The 15,364-nt window shown below is 36.8% G+C and overlaps 2 protein-coding genes across 2 annotated transcripts in view; both read left to right on the top strand.

Moving 5' to 3' along the window:
- LOC123552385 (armadillo repeat-containing protein 2-like) overlaps positions 1 to 15,364 on the top strand; it is a 465,377-nt gene that overhangs the window by 66,361 nt on the left and 383,652 nt on the right. The window lies entirely within an intron of this gene.
- Positions 3,131 to 13,762, top strand: LOC123553565 (sex peptide receptor-like). The gene is made up of 2 exons (XM_045343265.2): positions 3,131 to 3,229; positions 11,675 to 13,762. The coding sequence occupies exon 2, from the start codon at positions 11,712 to 11,714 to the stop codon at positions 12,849 to 12,851; it is 1,140 nt and encodes a 379-aa protein (XP_045199200.1). The 5' UTR covers positions 3,131 to 3,229; positions 11,675 to 11,711; the 3' UTR covers positions 12,852 to 13,762.

Here is a 15,364-nt window from a genome sequence, read left to right as displayed (position 1 = left end):
TCTTTCTTTATTTTATCAATGACCTTCTGACTCTGTTAAAGGCAGAATACGCTTATTTGCTGATGACACTATCATATACCTCAACATAGACTCGTTAATAGCTCTTACAAAGTTCAAGATGATTTGACAAAATTAGAATAATGGGAACGTAACTGGTCTATGGAATTCAATCCTGATAATGCGAAGTAATAGGAATCTCCAAAAAAAAAAAAAATCATCTTACCATATATATTATTAATCAAGACCTAAAAACTACAGAAAATGCTTCATATCTTAGTGATGTCTTAACTTTGGAACACTTACTGAAATATTACATCTTCAAAAGCTAGTAACACTCTCAGATTTATACAAAAATGTGTACAATTTTATAACAATAATTTTAAAGAAACTGCCTAAAAACATACGTTCGCCCACAATTAGAATACTGTAACACCATACTGCATCCATTGCAGAAAAAACTTAGTATATGAGATTATTATCATTATTATTATTATTATTATTATTATACTAATCCAAATTTGCTGAGCGCCCATTTAATATAAATAAACGTTCAAGGGCGCTTAACATTAAACATGTGACATATCGCAGATATGTAGGTAAATCATAAAAACATGGCATATGCAATATTAAAACTGAAAGTGAATGATTTTGATTAATGGTTATTTGTACAACATTAATCGGGATGCATGTATTCTTCTATGTTCTAGTGTCTGCCATTAAGTTTCAAACATTGATGTTCGGCTGCTTTGGTATGAGTAGCCAGAACATGTTAAAATCCTAATAAAGTCGTGTTACTCTGGCTGAACTCTGGTTACTCTGGCCAGCCAGAGTAATCAGACTCTGGCTACTCTGCTGAACTCTGCCTACTCTTTCCAGCCAGAGTAACCAGAGTTCTGGCTTCTCTGGCTACTATAAATAGCTAACTAGAAAATAGTTATTAACTTGAAATTCAGTTTTAAACTGCTATTTAGAAAGAAATAACATACTAAGTTTCAAGATCGAATTCAGCTAAGACTGAAAATGTTTTGCGAACACGGGACCTGATTACTCTGGCTACTCTTGCTGACCAGAGTAGCCAGAACATGTTAAAACCTAGAAACTCTGGCTAGCCAGAGTAACCAGAGCTACTTTAATTAACCACTTGAAAATAGTTATTAACTTGAAATTCAGTTTTAAATGCGCTATTTAGATAGAAATGACATATTAAGTTTCATAATTAAACTTAGCTAAGACTGAAAAATACATGGTACCTGGTTACTCTGGCTACACTGGCTAGTCTGGCTGATCAGAGTAGCCAGAACATGTTAAAATCCTAGAAACTCTAGCTTCTCTGGCTGAACTCTGGCTACTCTGTTAGAAACAGCCAGAGTGACCAGAGCAAATGATATCTGGTGACTCGGGCTACTGTTGGTACTTTGGCTGAACAGAGTAGCCAGAACATGTTAAAAATCTAGAAAACTCTGCCTACTCTGGTTGAATTATGGCTACTCTGGCCAGCCAGAGTAACCAGAGTTCTGGATACTGGATGAATTCTTGCTTAACTCTGGCTACTCTGGCCAGCCAGAGTAACTAACCAGAGTTCTGGCTACTCCAGCTGAACTCTGGCTACTCTGGCTAGCCAGAGTAACCAGAATTATGGCTACTCTGACTGAACTCTGACTACTCTGGCCAGCCAGAGTAACCTGAGTTATGACTTCTCTGGCTGAACTCTGGCTGAACTCTGGCTACTCTGGCCAGCCAGAGTAACCAGAGTTATGACTTCTCTGGCTGAACTCTGGCTGAACTCTGGCTACTCTGGCCAGCCAGAGTAACCAGAGTTTTGACTTCTCTGGCTGAACTCTGGCTACTCTGGCTAGCCAGAGTAACCAGAGTTTTGACTTCTCTGGCTACTCTGGCTAAACTCTGGCTGAACTCTGGCTGAACTCTGGCTACTCTGGCTGAACTCTGGCCGAACTCTGGCTGAACTCTGGCTACTCTGGCTACTCTGGCTAATTTCACGCACATCTTCTGCAGTATTGAAATCCAAACTATGATCATAAGTAGATTTTTGGCAAACCAAACAGTATATAACCTTGGTAAAATGCCGAAGTCCTGTACGGAGAAAATACGTCATTTAGGTAATTACCGATATTCATTACGGGTCCATTAACTTAAAATACGATTGAACATTCCGAAATTCACCACTTTTTTACGTAAATCAAACGAAAATTATTTTTATTATCTTAAAACACGTTGGAAGTAATAAAATGAATTAAGTTCCATTTTGAAATGATGTATAAAGATAAGAATAAATTCTTCCTCCCTAAATTTTAACTCTTTAATAATGTTGCTGAAGGTCGGCGTTTTTTTATTCAGTGTTACATTTTCTTGTACTTTGGGATCATGTAGTCCATTTAATATATTTGTAATAAAATTTCACTTAAGCCGGTACCAGAAGAACGTGAGAGGTGTTGTACTTTCATTTTTTATTACTTATCATGATCAGACTAATTTATTATTTTGCCTGGTTGCATTCCATGTTTTCAAGGGATCTTATTACAGATTTATTTTTTCCAGTTGCGCATCCGAGCCTGAAATTCCTTAACCATCAAAGAATGACTTCAACTGACCCAACCAAAAATTGTTAGACCATTATAACCAGGAATAATAAAAAAGAATAACGAGAAAATGACCGTTAATTATGAATCTTCTTGTCTAACACAATCTTTTATAGTCCTAATCACTTCCATTTAGTCCCAATCTGTGGAAGAAAGGGTCAGATAAGGCCACCACTTAGACAATATTTCTCATATTTCAGATTTTTTAATTGTCTTATAAGAAATAATAGAAAAGCACAGCCCAGTAGCTTTCATTTTTAAGGAAAATACTTCTTTCTACCATTCTTAATTGTTTTGTTTGCCTGAATTCTGTCTATCTATCTTATCAGTCTTCGATCAATTATATATCTCCATGTCAAACAAACACATGCACAAGAAATTGTTGTCTTTGACGTCAGAAACACTGCTTTGCTTTGTTTTCCTCTCGATAACCGAGTTACAAACTGGTCCGCAGAAAGTTCTGGTCATTTATTGGAATTATCAGAATTGTCACGTTTGCTTTTGTGTGACTCATAAAATGTGCGCGACAGAACTGAGAACCGTTTGGAGTATAAAACGGAAGACTTCTGATATTTCCGCGGTAAATCAGCACGCGCTTAGCAGAAGTTATCCGGATATAGACTCTCCGAACCGTGAGTATAATACAATATTTTGAAATTTCCTATCACGTTTTTTTTTTCTCTCTCATAGCAAATCTACTTTTGATTTTCATTTTAATTGTATTGAATTTCATAATTACGAAGTCGGCAGTTATTCTTGTAAACTTCGAGGCTGGTCGTTAAAACATTTTATTTCGTTACTCCCGTACACTTACCTGCACTGTATTTTTTTCAGATTTCCAGCTTTTACTAATTCTTAGAACTGTCATCTGTCTAAAGAATAAAAAGTGACTATTTTCTTATGAATTTTTATAAGTTCAAATAAAAAGTTTTACAAACTTCCGCTTGAAACTGTTCATGAAGCATGGCTAACATAGACTTTTTTTCTAACAAAACTAAACCTGTTCTGAAAGTTCTTTTCTTCTTTTGTAAGGAAATTATCATTTAATGAAAATAGCAATTTATATTTCAAATGAAGCATGAGTGCTATTTCAAATGAAGCATGAGTGCATTTAACGTCCGAAAATTTCTGAAAAGGCTCTTGAAATGTATAATACAGATTCATGCCTACAAAATATAGAATACTTAATAAAACTGAAAGTGCACCAAGAGCAGGAAAAGCATATGAGCCATTCCATGAGAAAATCCTGTATTAGTGACATAAAATAAATATTGCATAATAAATGATTTATAATACATCAGCGTGAAGTTGGCAGTACAGCAGTAGGAGCAGTTAACTGCTGCTACTGCCAGCAGTTACAGCAGTTTATTGCGTATCGCAGTTAACTTCCAGCAGTGACAGCAATTCATCGTGTGTACTAACACGAGTTAACTGCTACCACTGCCAGCAGTTACAACAGTTAATAAAGCTGCATTACAGTTAGGTGATGGGAATGGCATAATACAGATGTGTAATAGGCCGTCAAACCTACCCTTCACACATGCATTTGTCCGTATCGTGTACTGAAGCGTTCTTAATCTATTTCTATCTTCAAGCTTGTAAACGTAGTCTCGTGCGCGTTCAGTTTTTCTTATTAAATTTAATGTTATTGGATCGCGCAAGTGCAACGTCCAAGGATATTCAATTTTTTTTGTTACAAAATTACTCAATGGTCATTTCTTTTACGGACATTGCCAAAGACTTGTTTTGTTCTGTTGCTAAGTGTTATGTGCAATGATTTTACATCTGTGCTTATTCCACGATAATGAAGCGGGAAAAGTGCCGAGTCGGGATTCGTACACTCCTCAGCCCGTTACAGATGTTATCGCCAGCAGGTAAATGATGTTTCTACGACATGCTTTATCATTTCTTTGTGTATGTCACTGCCAGCAGTTACATATTGTCACTTACTACAGTTTCAGCTGTTTTCTATATGATATTGACAGCTGTTAAAATATACGAATTTTTGAGTTTTCTATATTTCCTATAAACATTATATGATATAATGATAGAAGTTAAATGACGATATCTGGTATCAGTGTCAGATAGATGTTACTGCCAATAGTTAAAAAATGTTTCTGCGATTACTTTCATCAGTTTCATGTATATGTTACTACAGGTAGTTAAATGATGTTTTTAAGAGCAGGATATGCAACCCCCAGCAATAAAACAGTATTAATGAGCAGTCTCGTCATTTTTCTTACTATTTTACTGTCAGCAGTTAAATAGCTTATAAGAACGTTTACCAGTCTCCTATATATGTAACTGCCAGCATTTAAGTATGATTAAGAACAGTTTATCAGTATGGTTTATTTGAACAGTTGATCAGGTTTATATGTCTGTTATTGCTAGCAGTTAACTGGTACAATGTATATACGAGCAGTTTAAAATTCTCATATAAATTATGTAAGACCAGCAGTCTCAATTATGTTTGTGCCAGCAGTTAAGTGGTCCATGAGAGCAGTTTACCAGACTTCTGTTACTTCAAGCAGTGAAATGACCAATGAAAGCAGTTTCCGAGTTTTCTTGTGTTACTGTCAGCAGTCAAATGGTTTATAAGAGCTGTATACCAGTTTTCTACCCGTAACTACCAGCGGTTAAATATTTTATGAAAGTGATTTACCAGGTTCCTGTTACTGCTAGCAGTAAAATGGTTTACGACAGCAATTAACAAGGTTCTTGTTACAGCCAACAAGAGCAATAAACAAGTTTCGTATATATTTCTGGTGTATTTACTGCTGAAAGAAAGCCACTCCAACCACACTCCGCCCCGACTTCTTAAAAACAAAAGTTTTCCAGGCAAACACCGCCCGGCCTCGGCTCGGGTTCCTCCCAAACAAGAGTTTTCCCGGAATGGCAGCCACACGTGCCTGGTGGGGGACAACCCTCTCTACAACGACCACCCGGTCCGATCCTCTAATAAAGGTCTGGGGCGGAGCTGGGGGCGTCCAAACTGGAAAAATTGAAAAATTCCGAAAATGGCCTGAAACCAACTTTGAGACCAGCTCGCGAGTAAACAAGAGTCTTCCCGGAATAGCCATTATGCTGGCCCGCCACAGACCGCCACCCTCTACAACGGCCATCCGGTCTCAACCCTAGATAAAGGTCCCGTAGCGACCTCCTATTAACTGCTGGAACGATTTTAGGCCACCCCCGACCCATCCCCGCCTCACACCTCGACCCGGGTTCCTCCCAAACAAGAGTTTTCCCGGAATGGCGGCCACACGTGCCTGGTGGGGGACAACCCTCTCTACAACGGCCACACGGTCCGATCCGCTAATAAAGGTCTGGGGCGGAGCTGGGGGGCGTCCAAACTGGAAAAATTGAAAAATTCCGAAAATGGCCTGAAACCAACTTTGAGACCCGCTCGCGAGTAAACAAGAGTTTTCCCGGAATAGCCACTATACTGCCCCCCCCGCCCCCCCCCATAGACCGCCACCCTCTACAACGGCCACCCGGTCTCAACCCTAGATAAAGGTCCCTTAGGGACCTCCTATTAACTGCTGGAACGATTTTAGGCCACCCCCGACCCACCCCCGCCTAACACCTCGACCCGGGTTCCTCCCAAACAAGAGTTTTCCTGGAATGTCGGCCACCCGTGCCTGGTGGGGGACAACCCTCTCTACAACGGCCACCCGGTCCGATCCGCTAATAAAGGTCTTGGGCGGGGCTGGGGACCCCCAAACTTTCCTCGTTTTCCAAATCTACTTTGTGCGAAGGATTGATACATAAATCATTGTAATTGTCTATACGGAGCCAGGAAATCCGATTTTATCGCAAGCAACTTTTTGTCAATATTTATTCTTATCTTCACTTCAATAATTATTAAAGATAATCCAATGAATATTTATGCCTATAAAATACATTTATTCATTTTATTAAGAAAACGTACTTACAAAACCATTTACATGTTACTGTCTGGAAAATCGCGATTTTTCTACTTTCATTTTCATAACGAGTAAATCAGGGGAATTAATTACATCAAACTCGTTGAAACTTACTTTACCATGTGCGTAGGAGCATGAGTGTGGGGACAGGGAGCGCATCCCTCTGTAAAATAACAGTAAATAAAGGGAAAATGGCAATATCAGACAGCATTTTGATGTACTGATATGAATGTCTATTGTGAAGAAAGGGAAACAAAATATCTAATGTCAGTAACATAAACTAGTGTAACAACTTATTAACTGCTGTAACTGCTGGCAGTAGTAGCAGTTAACTGCTGTAACTGCTGGCAGTAGCAGCAGTTAACTGCTGTAACTACTGGCAGTAGTAGCAGTTAACTGCTACTACTGCTGCCACTGTTGTACTGCCAACTTCACGCCGATTTCAAATACTTGAAAGTCATCGTGTTGTCATGGCAACCGAAATTCAGAAATACCCATGAATCATAAGTAGACATAGGTTTATAGATAAAAGGTCCTTGCTGAAAATACACGGTTTAGTTGTTTTTCAGTATAATGTCACAAGTTATCAAACTGTCTTTGAATATTCAAAATGTATGATGCCAAGTTAGTGATGTACATAATTTGTCGCATAAATGAAATCAAATATATACGCAATGCACGGCCACCTTTTAGATTTAGAATGAATCCATCTAATTCTTATGTTCAACTATAGCTAGTTTGGCACTTTATGGTTTATATTTAAGTGCACAGTTATACATTGTGTCAGAGAATGTTAACGTTGTATTCGATGAAGAATCAGAGAGCAGTAAAAAAAATCTCATTTTTTTCACATTTCAAGACAGGGATTGTGTATATATCCCTAGAATCCAAAATTAAAACCCGAACTACCATTTGTTATAAACCGTTCATTTTCTGACACCGATAAATAAATTGATGAATACTTAGACCACAAGTGTTAAAACGCTTGCACACACTTCAAAAGATTATAAATCATTGCTTAGCACTTAAAATATTCATCTAACCAGCTCCCAAACAACTGAAAGAGTTCTAAAAGGCTCCCAAGCCACCATTAAACACACATTCAGTTACAGTCAAACGTTTGAGAACAGAGACCGCTTGTTTAATTTGCAGTTAAAATTGCTATATTTACTTGCACTGTCTGTGTTATGACTACAAAGATAAAAGCGTAACAACATTGGTGCTGGCCCTTTCCGCGAGCTGATGTCATTCACATAAACTCTCTTAAAAATTGGACAATAATTTTCTTAAAGAACATTAAATTATAGCTAAACTATTTTTTCTGAGGGTAAATGCCAAACCCTAACCAGGTTTTAAGAATATTTTTAAAATAAAATAAAAGGCGAATTACAAGTTAACGTGGGCGGGGCATTTTGGCTGTTCTATTTAGATGTTGAAGAGATCGCAATCCTAACATTTTGATTTTCTGATAATCTCTTCTTTTTGTATATAGCAAGTTATAATGTAAAAATGTAAATATAAGAATGAATGTTACTTCCGTGCTTTTAGATGGGTATAAGCCGCATTTGGACTTCTTGCAAATAAACGTGATTTTGGATTTGTAAGAAGTCCTAATATGTCGTGTTGCCTATTAACTAAGACCGTACATGATTTTGTTTTTTATGAACATGAAAATGTATTGCATCCCCAGCTTTTATTATATTTGACTGGCTTATCAAAGTAGGTTGTCTCCCTTGAAACTTATCCGATAATCAATATTGGTTTCCCTATAGATATTACATCGAGCAATAGATTATATAGGAAATTTATTTTTAATGATTAATTTCAAATATTTCTTTTGGTTTGTGAATATTTTTTTAGATATGACAGTAAACTTCAATTTCTTCTCTTCAATTTGATGTGAAAATATTTATTCTAACTGAACATCTTCTTGTTTCCAACTTTGTTTTAAAAGTATCACCATCGCTTATATTGAACATATAGTGAAAAACAGTAAACTTTTAAATTTCTCTTACTTTAGAGGCAAATAAATCATATTTTACAAAGCATGACAATTTATTATCACATATGTAGGTATTCTTGACTTTATAAACAATACAATAATATAGCTTTAAGTGTAATGGGGGAACGGCTTCTTGCTTCCATTTTACTTCAAATTATATCCAGAAATAAAAAACTTCTGGATTTCTTAAAGTTCTGATGTAATCTGAACCGTGTTTATCTACGGAACTGCATACATCAACAACTGACGTACGATTCATTGTAGTCTTTTGAAATAATAACGTTCATAATTGTCTTATTAGTCAAAAAAAAAAAAAAAAAAGATGAAAAGAACAGAATATAACAGAATAGAACAGAGCTTTGATTTTTCACCAAACTGTTTATGAGAACAATACGAATCAACATAAATTACGTAATTTCCGACTGAAAGCTAGATATCTTTGAAATATGAAATATTGAAATATTGAATCATACATTCGAAGACAGGAGAAAAACTACTTCAAAGAATAATTTTCTAATGAAATAGTGTAATTTGCAAGTTAGGCGCTCACTGAAAGCTGGTAAGAGGGGGAGAGGATGTGTACATTTATTTAAACAAAAGACACAGCATAGTTTCCACGATGTGCAAAGAAAGGGTGAAATTAACAGACGCGCAATATCATGTCTATTTTAAAAAATAGAAATGAAATCAAAGCTTGAAAACAAAAACTGGCACGCTTTTCATGAGTTTGCACGGCAGGATTATCTCTTTAGTACGACCTACATTTTTTGTCACGGTTTTGTTCGTGGAAAGCATGAAAAACAGCCACCTTTACAGCTAAAGACTTTAGTTTACACGATAAATTTGATTTCATGATAAATTGTACAGTATGTACAAACACATATCTGAATGGCATATTTGATTTATGTATAATCAAGTAACTTAAACACTATAAATAAGTAGACAGGATGAATCAGAGCTAATTGTTTAAAAAATGAGTTAGGATCTCTATGATACACATACACCAATGCTGATCAGAAAAAAAAATCAGAAACTTGATTCATAATTCAATAGATTCTTTCTTTCTTTGATTTCTATGAAAAACCTTGGATCAAGACCAGTTAATAAAACATGTATGTGCGTGTTTTAGTAACAGGTATGTTTTTTATGTTTGTTAAATTGCTCGGGGTTTTCTTTGCCATTGCCTGTCAAATACAGTATTGCTTAGTTTATTACTTTATTTTATCACGTTTTAAAGTGTAAATTTTAGGCATGAAAGTTAAACAAAAGTACCGTTATATGGACAAGAAAAATCAGTCAAAATGGGAATACATGTATCTTCACACAAGTTTCGTTTTTCTCGAGGAAAACTATTATGTACACATGTGTTTGTGGGAAAGCTCGTTTATGAAATAATTTTCAGATTTCAATATTTGGCGGGATTCAAATTTTCAAAAGAAAAGAAATTTATTTAAATGTTTTCATTTTCTGTAACATGACAACACGAATTTTACAATATAAAAAGCTTACATAATGTTTTTTTTTTACATAAGTAATGCTTCTATATGAATCTATAAAACAACATGATTTATATCAAAAACTGGCTACATGTTTTGATGCTTTCTATGGAGTAACATGCGACCTTAATTTCCGTGTATTACGGTTACTTAAAGCCAAATATTAGATCAATGCAAAATCCATAACAAAGAATTATTGACTTAGGTCAGGAATGACACGACTTTAGCTAATGTAAGGGAGGCAATCCAGTTTGAAGAGAATTGCTTCCACACAGTCAACAATTAAGGGAGAGAATTCTTGCAAATTCTCGTTAAAAGCTGACCATGTGGTTGAAAAGTCAAATGGAATAATAATAAGATATCAATAACTTTAGTTAATTATGCTCCAATTAAAGGCATTGACCTCCAGATTTGTCTAAAAAGTAATCTTTCTTTCAAATTGAAATTTGGTCATATTATGATCATTAGAATATGAGTTTTTGTTTCTAAAATATTTTAAAAATTCCAAATCAAGAAAAAAAAAAAAAAAACCATGTCGGGAATCGAACCCCGGACCGCCGTGACAGTAAAGACATTTTCCGTCGTTGTAACAAATAGCGCTATAAAGGAAGTAGTGAATTATGACTTCTAAATATGGATATTTATAATGGAGACAGTTTACCTGGAGTAAAAGCGTTACAAACGGTTTTCGATTTTCATCGTAAAAAGTAGTAAAAACAGCAAATTTTCATGTGTATCCGTAACATATAGTGTGTCAGTAATTAAGTTTTAAAGCTAGCATTTATTTCCAGACATCTAAATTTTTTATGTTGTAACTAAAAGAATTCTACCCTTGGAAATTCTGTGCACATTTTGGCCCATGAAGTCGGACTTTTATAAGAAAATGTAGAATTTTGCTAACATGCATTGATGTAAAAGCCTATAAATCTAAAAATATTGCGTGTTCTTTTCTTGCTGACTAAAATACGCTCCAGAAATAGATTTTAAAATGAAAATACTGCGTTTTTTGTTTTGCCAACTAAGATGCGCTGAAAGAAATTATGAACTTTTATACGGGGTATGAATTATACAGCGTTTCCCCCTTTCTAACTATAAGACGGACTGAAGGTATAGACTTTTGAACTTTTGAAGATTTCACAACTTTTATTAACTATCACAACAGCGGTCTTGTGACGTGCGCCGTTTTTAAAAAAGTCGTCACATACATGGTCTCAGTGTTGCTTCATTTTCTGTTCCTTTGTGATCAGGGAAAGCATTCACTTTTACTGTAATAGAATTCCGCTTAAGCCGATGCCAGGGGAGTGAGGAGAGTTGTACATGTTATTACCTCTAACGAACTGACTCAGTCAAATCGAGTCTACTATAATTATGTTGCTTGGTTGCGTCCTGTTTGTCTGACGGATCTTTTCACAAATTTATTTTATTTGCGAAAAATCAGCAACGAAAATGAACTTTTATCATAATTGCATACTAAATCGGAGATTGAAAAATTCAGTCGATGATACATTCAAAACTAATCAACAATGCCACTGTTCGGGTAGAACCGTTTTAAATTATATGATATGAATAATTTATAAACTATTCAAAAACGCTGGTACAGAAAAGGTGAATTAAACATTAGAAGTTTACTTTATTTTCTCAAATTTATTTCAGGCTTTTCACCCTGTGACGTCATTAAAATCTTGAAGACATGGATCAAAAGCCTGAGCATCTAAACGTTATGTTCTCTCCAGAATACGCTGTTCCAGTGTTTGGATATGCCGTACCACCTCTCGCTCTCGTCATATTGTTCGTCAATTTCCTCATGGTATGGATATTGCTCAAGAGACACATGCGTTCACCAGCTAACACCCTGCTTATCTGCATCGCTATATCCGACACACTCGCCATAGTTCTCCCAGTCATTCCTTTTGTGTACTTCTACACCTTTGGCTTCTACGAGGACTTCATACCATTTGCCTGGTGTCGGGTGTTTTTCAACCTTGTACACGTATTCCCTCTTCTGTGTAACATGGCATCGTTATGGTCAACCGTCGCTCTAGCGTTCATGCGCTGTTTTTCGGTATGGCGCCCTCTACATGCAAAATCTACCATAACACTGACCCGCACGTACATAACAATTATAGGGATATATATCCTATCTGCATTGGTGTACACTCCGGCAATGTTCGAGTATACTTATATTCCACTCTCTTCGCCGTCGCTAATGGATCCAAACACAACAATTATATCCTGTCACTTGCAGCAGACGAGGTCACATTTGTCAGAGTCTTTCTGCAACTTTCATACATGGATTCAAATCATTTTTACGTCGTTATTACCATGGTTTCTCATAACATTTCCTGACTTCGGACTTTTGTACAAACTAAAGAAAACAGAAAAAGAACGAAAGACTCTCACTGATGAATCATTTGATCAAAAAGATGACTCGAAAGGCAAAGACTTGCTATCCAAAACCAAACTGGTCACTGGCAGACGAATGACTAGTTGGATGATTTTTGTCGTTGTCAGCATGATCTGGTTGGTGGAGATTCCGTTCGCAGTCAGTTTTACATTATACCAATCCCATACAAATGGTGACGTCATGCGCAACCATCTTGGAAGCAGTGTTGTGTTCATTTTACTTATAAAATACATTAGCTATCCGGTCATGTTCCTAATCTACTGTTTTATGAGTCAGAAGTTCAGGAAGACATTTTCAGAAATTGTGTTCTGCTCATCGAGGGGAAAGTACTCTCCAGAATCTTCGACGAAAACGTACAAGGACCTCTCGTCCGATCTGAGAAAGAAGCAAAGGTCAAATCTGGCGTCGGTATCTTCAGAGTGTTGAAATAAAGATAGATTGATGGGCAATTGCTGTCGGCAAAAGCCTGAAACCAACCCTGCGCTAAAGCAAAAAGGGACTGCAGTAACCCCAGCTTGCGATATGAAATGTGCAGGAACATTATGTTGGAAAATAAACATACATACAACAATATATAAACCCCGCACGATAACGCACACGATAACGTGTTTGATAATTATGATTTTTCTTCATTAAAACGTTTCAATACAGAAAATGTTTTTGTAAAACATTACAGTATGCACTTAACTTCTGTCATTGACAACCTTTTTGAGTTCAACGATGCATGAGAACCATAACAATCAAACAATAATATAAACATGCTGCGGGAGTAGTACATTTCAGTTAAGATATTTGTACCTGAAGTGCATACATGTCTGTTTCCCATACAACATGTAGTGTCATGCACATATCATGACCTTATTCCGTACATTATGTGAATGCGTGCAATTAAAAAACTTGTCATTATATTGATATGTACATACATGTAGTATAAAGAATGCATTATACATACAACATAATAAGTGTAAATATCTCTTGACACCAATATGTTTTTCTCTTCTGACATTCTGATTTTTGTCGTAATTCATGTACAAATGAATAGAGTGGAGTATAACTTAAGTTGATGCATAAGTTTCACGCTGGTTCAAGTATGATTTCACATACGTTTATAATTTCATTTGTAAATTAGTAACTTGTTTCAAAATGTTAGAACAAATAAGAACCCCAATATTTAACAAGAAGTATCTTTAAAAAGATTCACGGTCGCATTAGTCAATGCACACTTTAAGCTACGAAACGTGCACTCTGCATTTTCACATACGATCGGGTATTTATAAAGCAAAACAAAATGTAGTTTTTAAAGTTATGTTTTTATGTAGAACATATTTTACAGAACACATATTTTACATCATAATTATATTAATCATAATCTAGGAAACTTTAACAAAAAATAAGACTAAAAAAAAGGGGGCCGAAAAGTCGGGAGGGTGGTTGGTGGTGGTAGGGGGCGGGGGGGGGGGGGTGGAGTGGGGAGCGAAATGACCATTTTGAATCGTCAAGGGATACGAAATGACCCAAATGTGGACAAGTTGACTGGGGACGAGTTGACTAATCGTTTACGGGAGATCACTCCGTATCAGAGTGGCAGAGTCGAACCCTGCCGCAGGGGATTCAGGTTTAAGACGTTTTACAAGCTTTTTCCACAGGAGCATTGCGACGGATTATACTGTCTAGCAGTACAGCTCAGAGCACCTGCACACCCCTATCTATTCCATTCGGAAACTTGTGGAATTTTTCATCCACCAATTAAAATGTACAGTTTTAATCAGCTGTTAGTTTTAATCAGCTGTTAAATGACCTTCACCCTAGATATAAACAGGAAGTATAAATGAAATAAGTACCGTCCCGCGGCCGGAAAGACAAAGCTTCCCTGTCATTTTACTATGCTGATCTGGTGTAACATACATTGGTACTTTGATACAAAAGTATTGTTATCTATATATTGGTATTATCACAGCTATTGGGTACGCAGGATTTACATAACTGGCCCTTGACTTTCAGAGTGTTTTTTTATACGCCCGTTTGAAAAACGGGACGTATAATGGGAAAGCCCCTGGCGGGCGGGCGGGCGGGCGGGCGGCGTCCACAGACTTTGTCCGGAGCATATCTTCTACATGCAAGGAGGGATTTTGATGAAACTTGGCACAGTTGTTCACCATCATGAGACGGAGTGTCATGCGCAAGGACCAGGTCCCTAGGTCTAAGGTCAAGGTCACACTTAGAGGTCAAAGGTCAAATTCAAGAATGACTTTGTCCGGAGCATATCTTCTTCATGCATGGAGGGATTTTGATGAAAGTTGGCACAGTTGTTCATCATTATGAGACGGAGTGTCATGCGCAAGAACCAGGTCCCTAGGTCTAAGGTCAAGGTCACACTTAGAGGTCAAAGGACACAAGAAAGAAAACTTTGTCCGGAGCATATCTTCTTCATGCATAGAGGGATTTTGATATAACTTGGCACAAATGTTCACCACCACAAGGCGGAGTGTCATGCGCAAGAACCAGGTCCCTAGGTCTAAGGTCAAGGTCACACTTAGAGGTCAAAGGATACAAGAATGAAAACCTTGTCCGGAGCATTTCTTCTTCATGCATAGAGGGATTTTGATATAACTTGGCACAAATGTTCACCACCACGAGTCGTAGTGTCATGCGCAAGAACCAGGTCCCTAGGTCTAAGGTCAAGGCCACACTTAGAGGCCAAAGGTCAGAACTTTGTCCGCAGCATTTCTTTTTCAAGCATGGAGGGATTTTGATGTAGCTTGGCACAATTATACACCATCATGAGACGAAGTGTCCCTTTGTTGTTACTATAAATAGCTTATATTGTAACTTTTTCATTACTAGTCGTAGGGAAAAATCGAGACCACTTTTCTGTAGTACAACATGCATGCTACATCCAATTATGGGGTGTATTTTGACCAATCTCTACCTGGTAACGA

The sequence above is a fragment of the Mercenaria mercenaria genome, chromosome 4 (genome assembly GCF_021730395.1).
Source record: "Mercenaria mercenaria strain notata chromosome 4, MADL_Memer_1, whole genome shotgun sequence".
Classification (NCBI taxonomy): Eukaryota; Metazoa; Mollusca; class Bivalvia; order Venerida; family Veneridae; genus Mercenaria; species Mercenaria mercenaria.
Note: the sequence above shows the minus strand (reverse complement) of the source record. Positions and strands in the feature narration are given on the sequence as shown.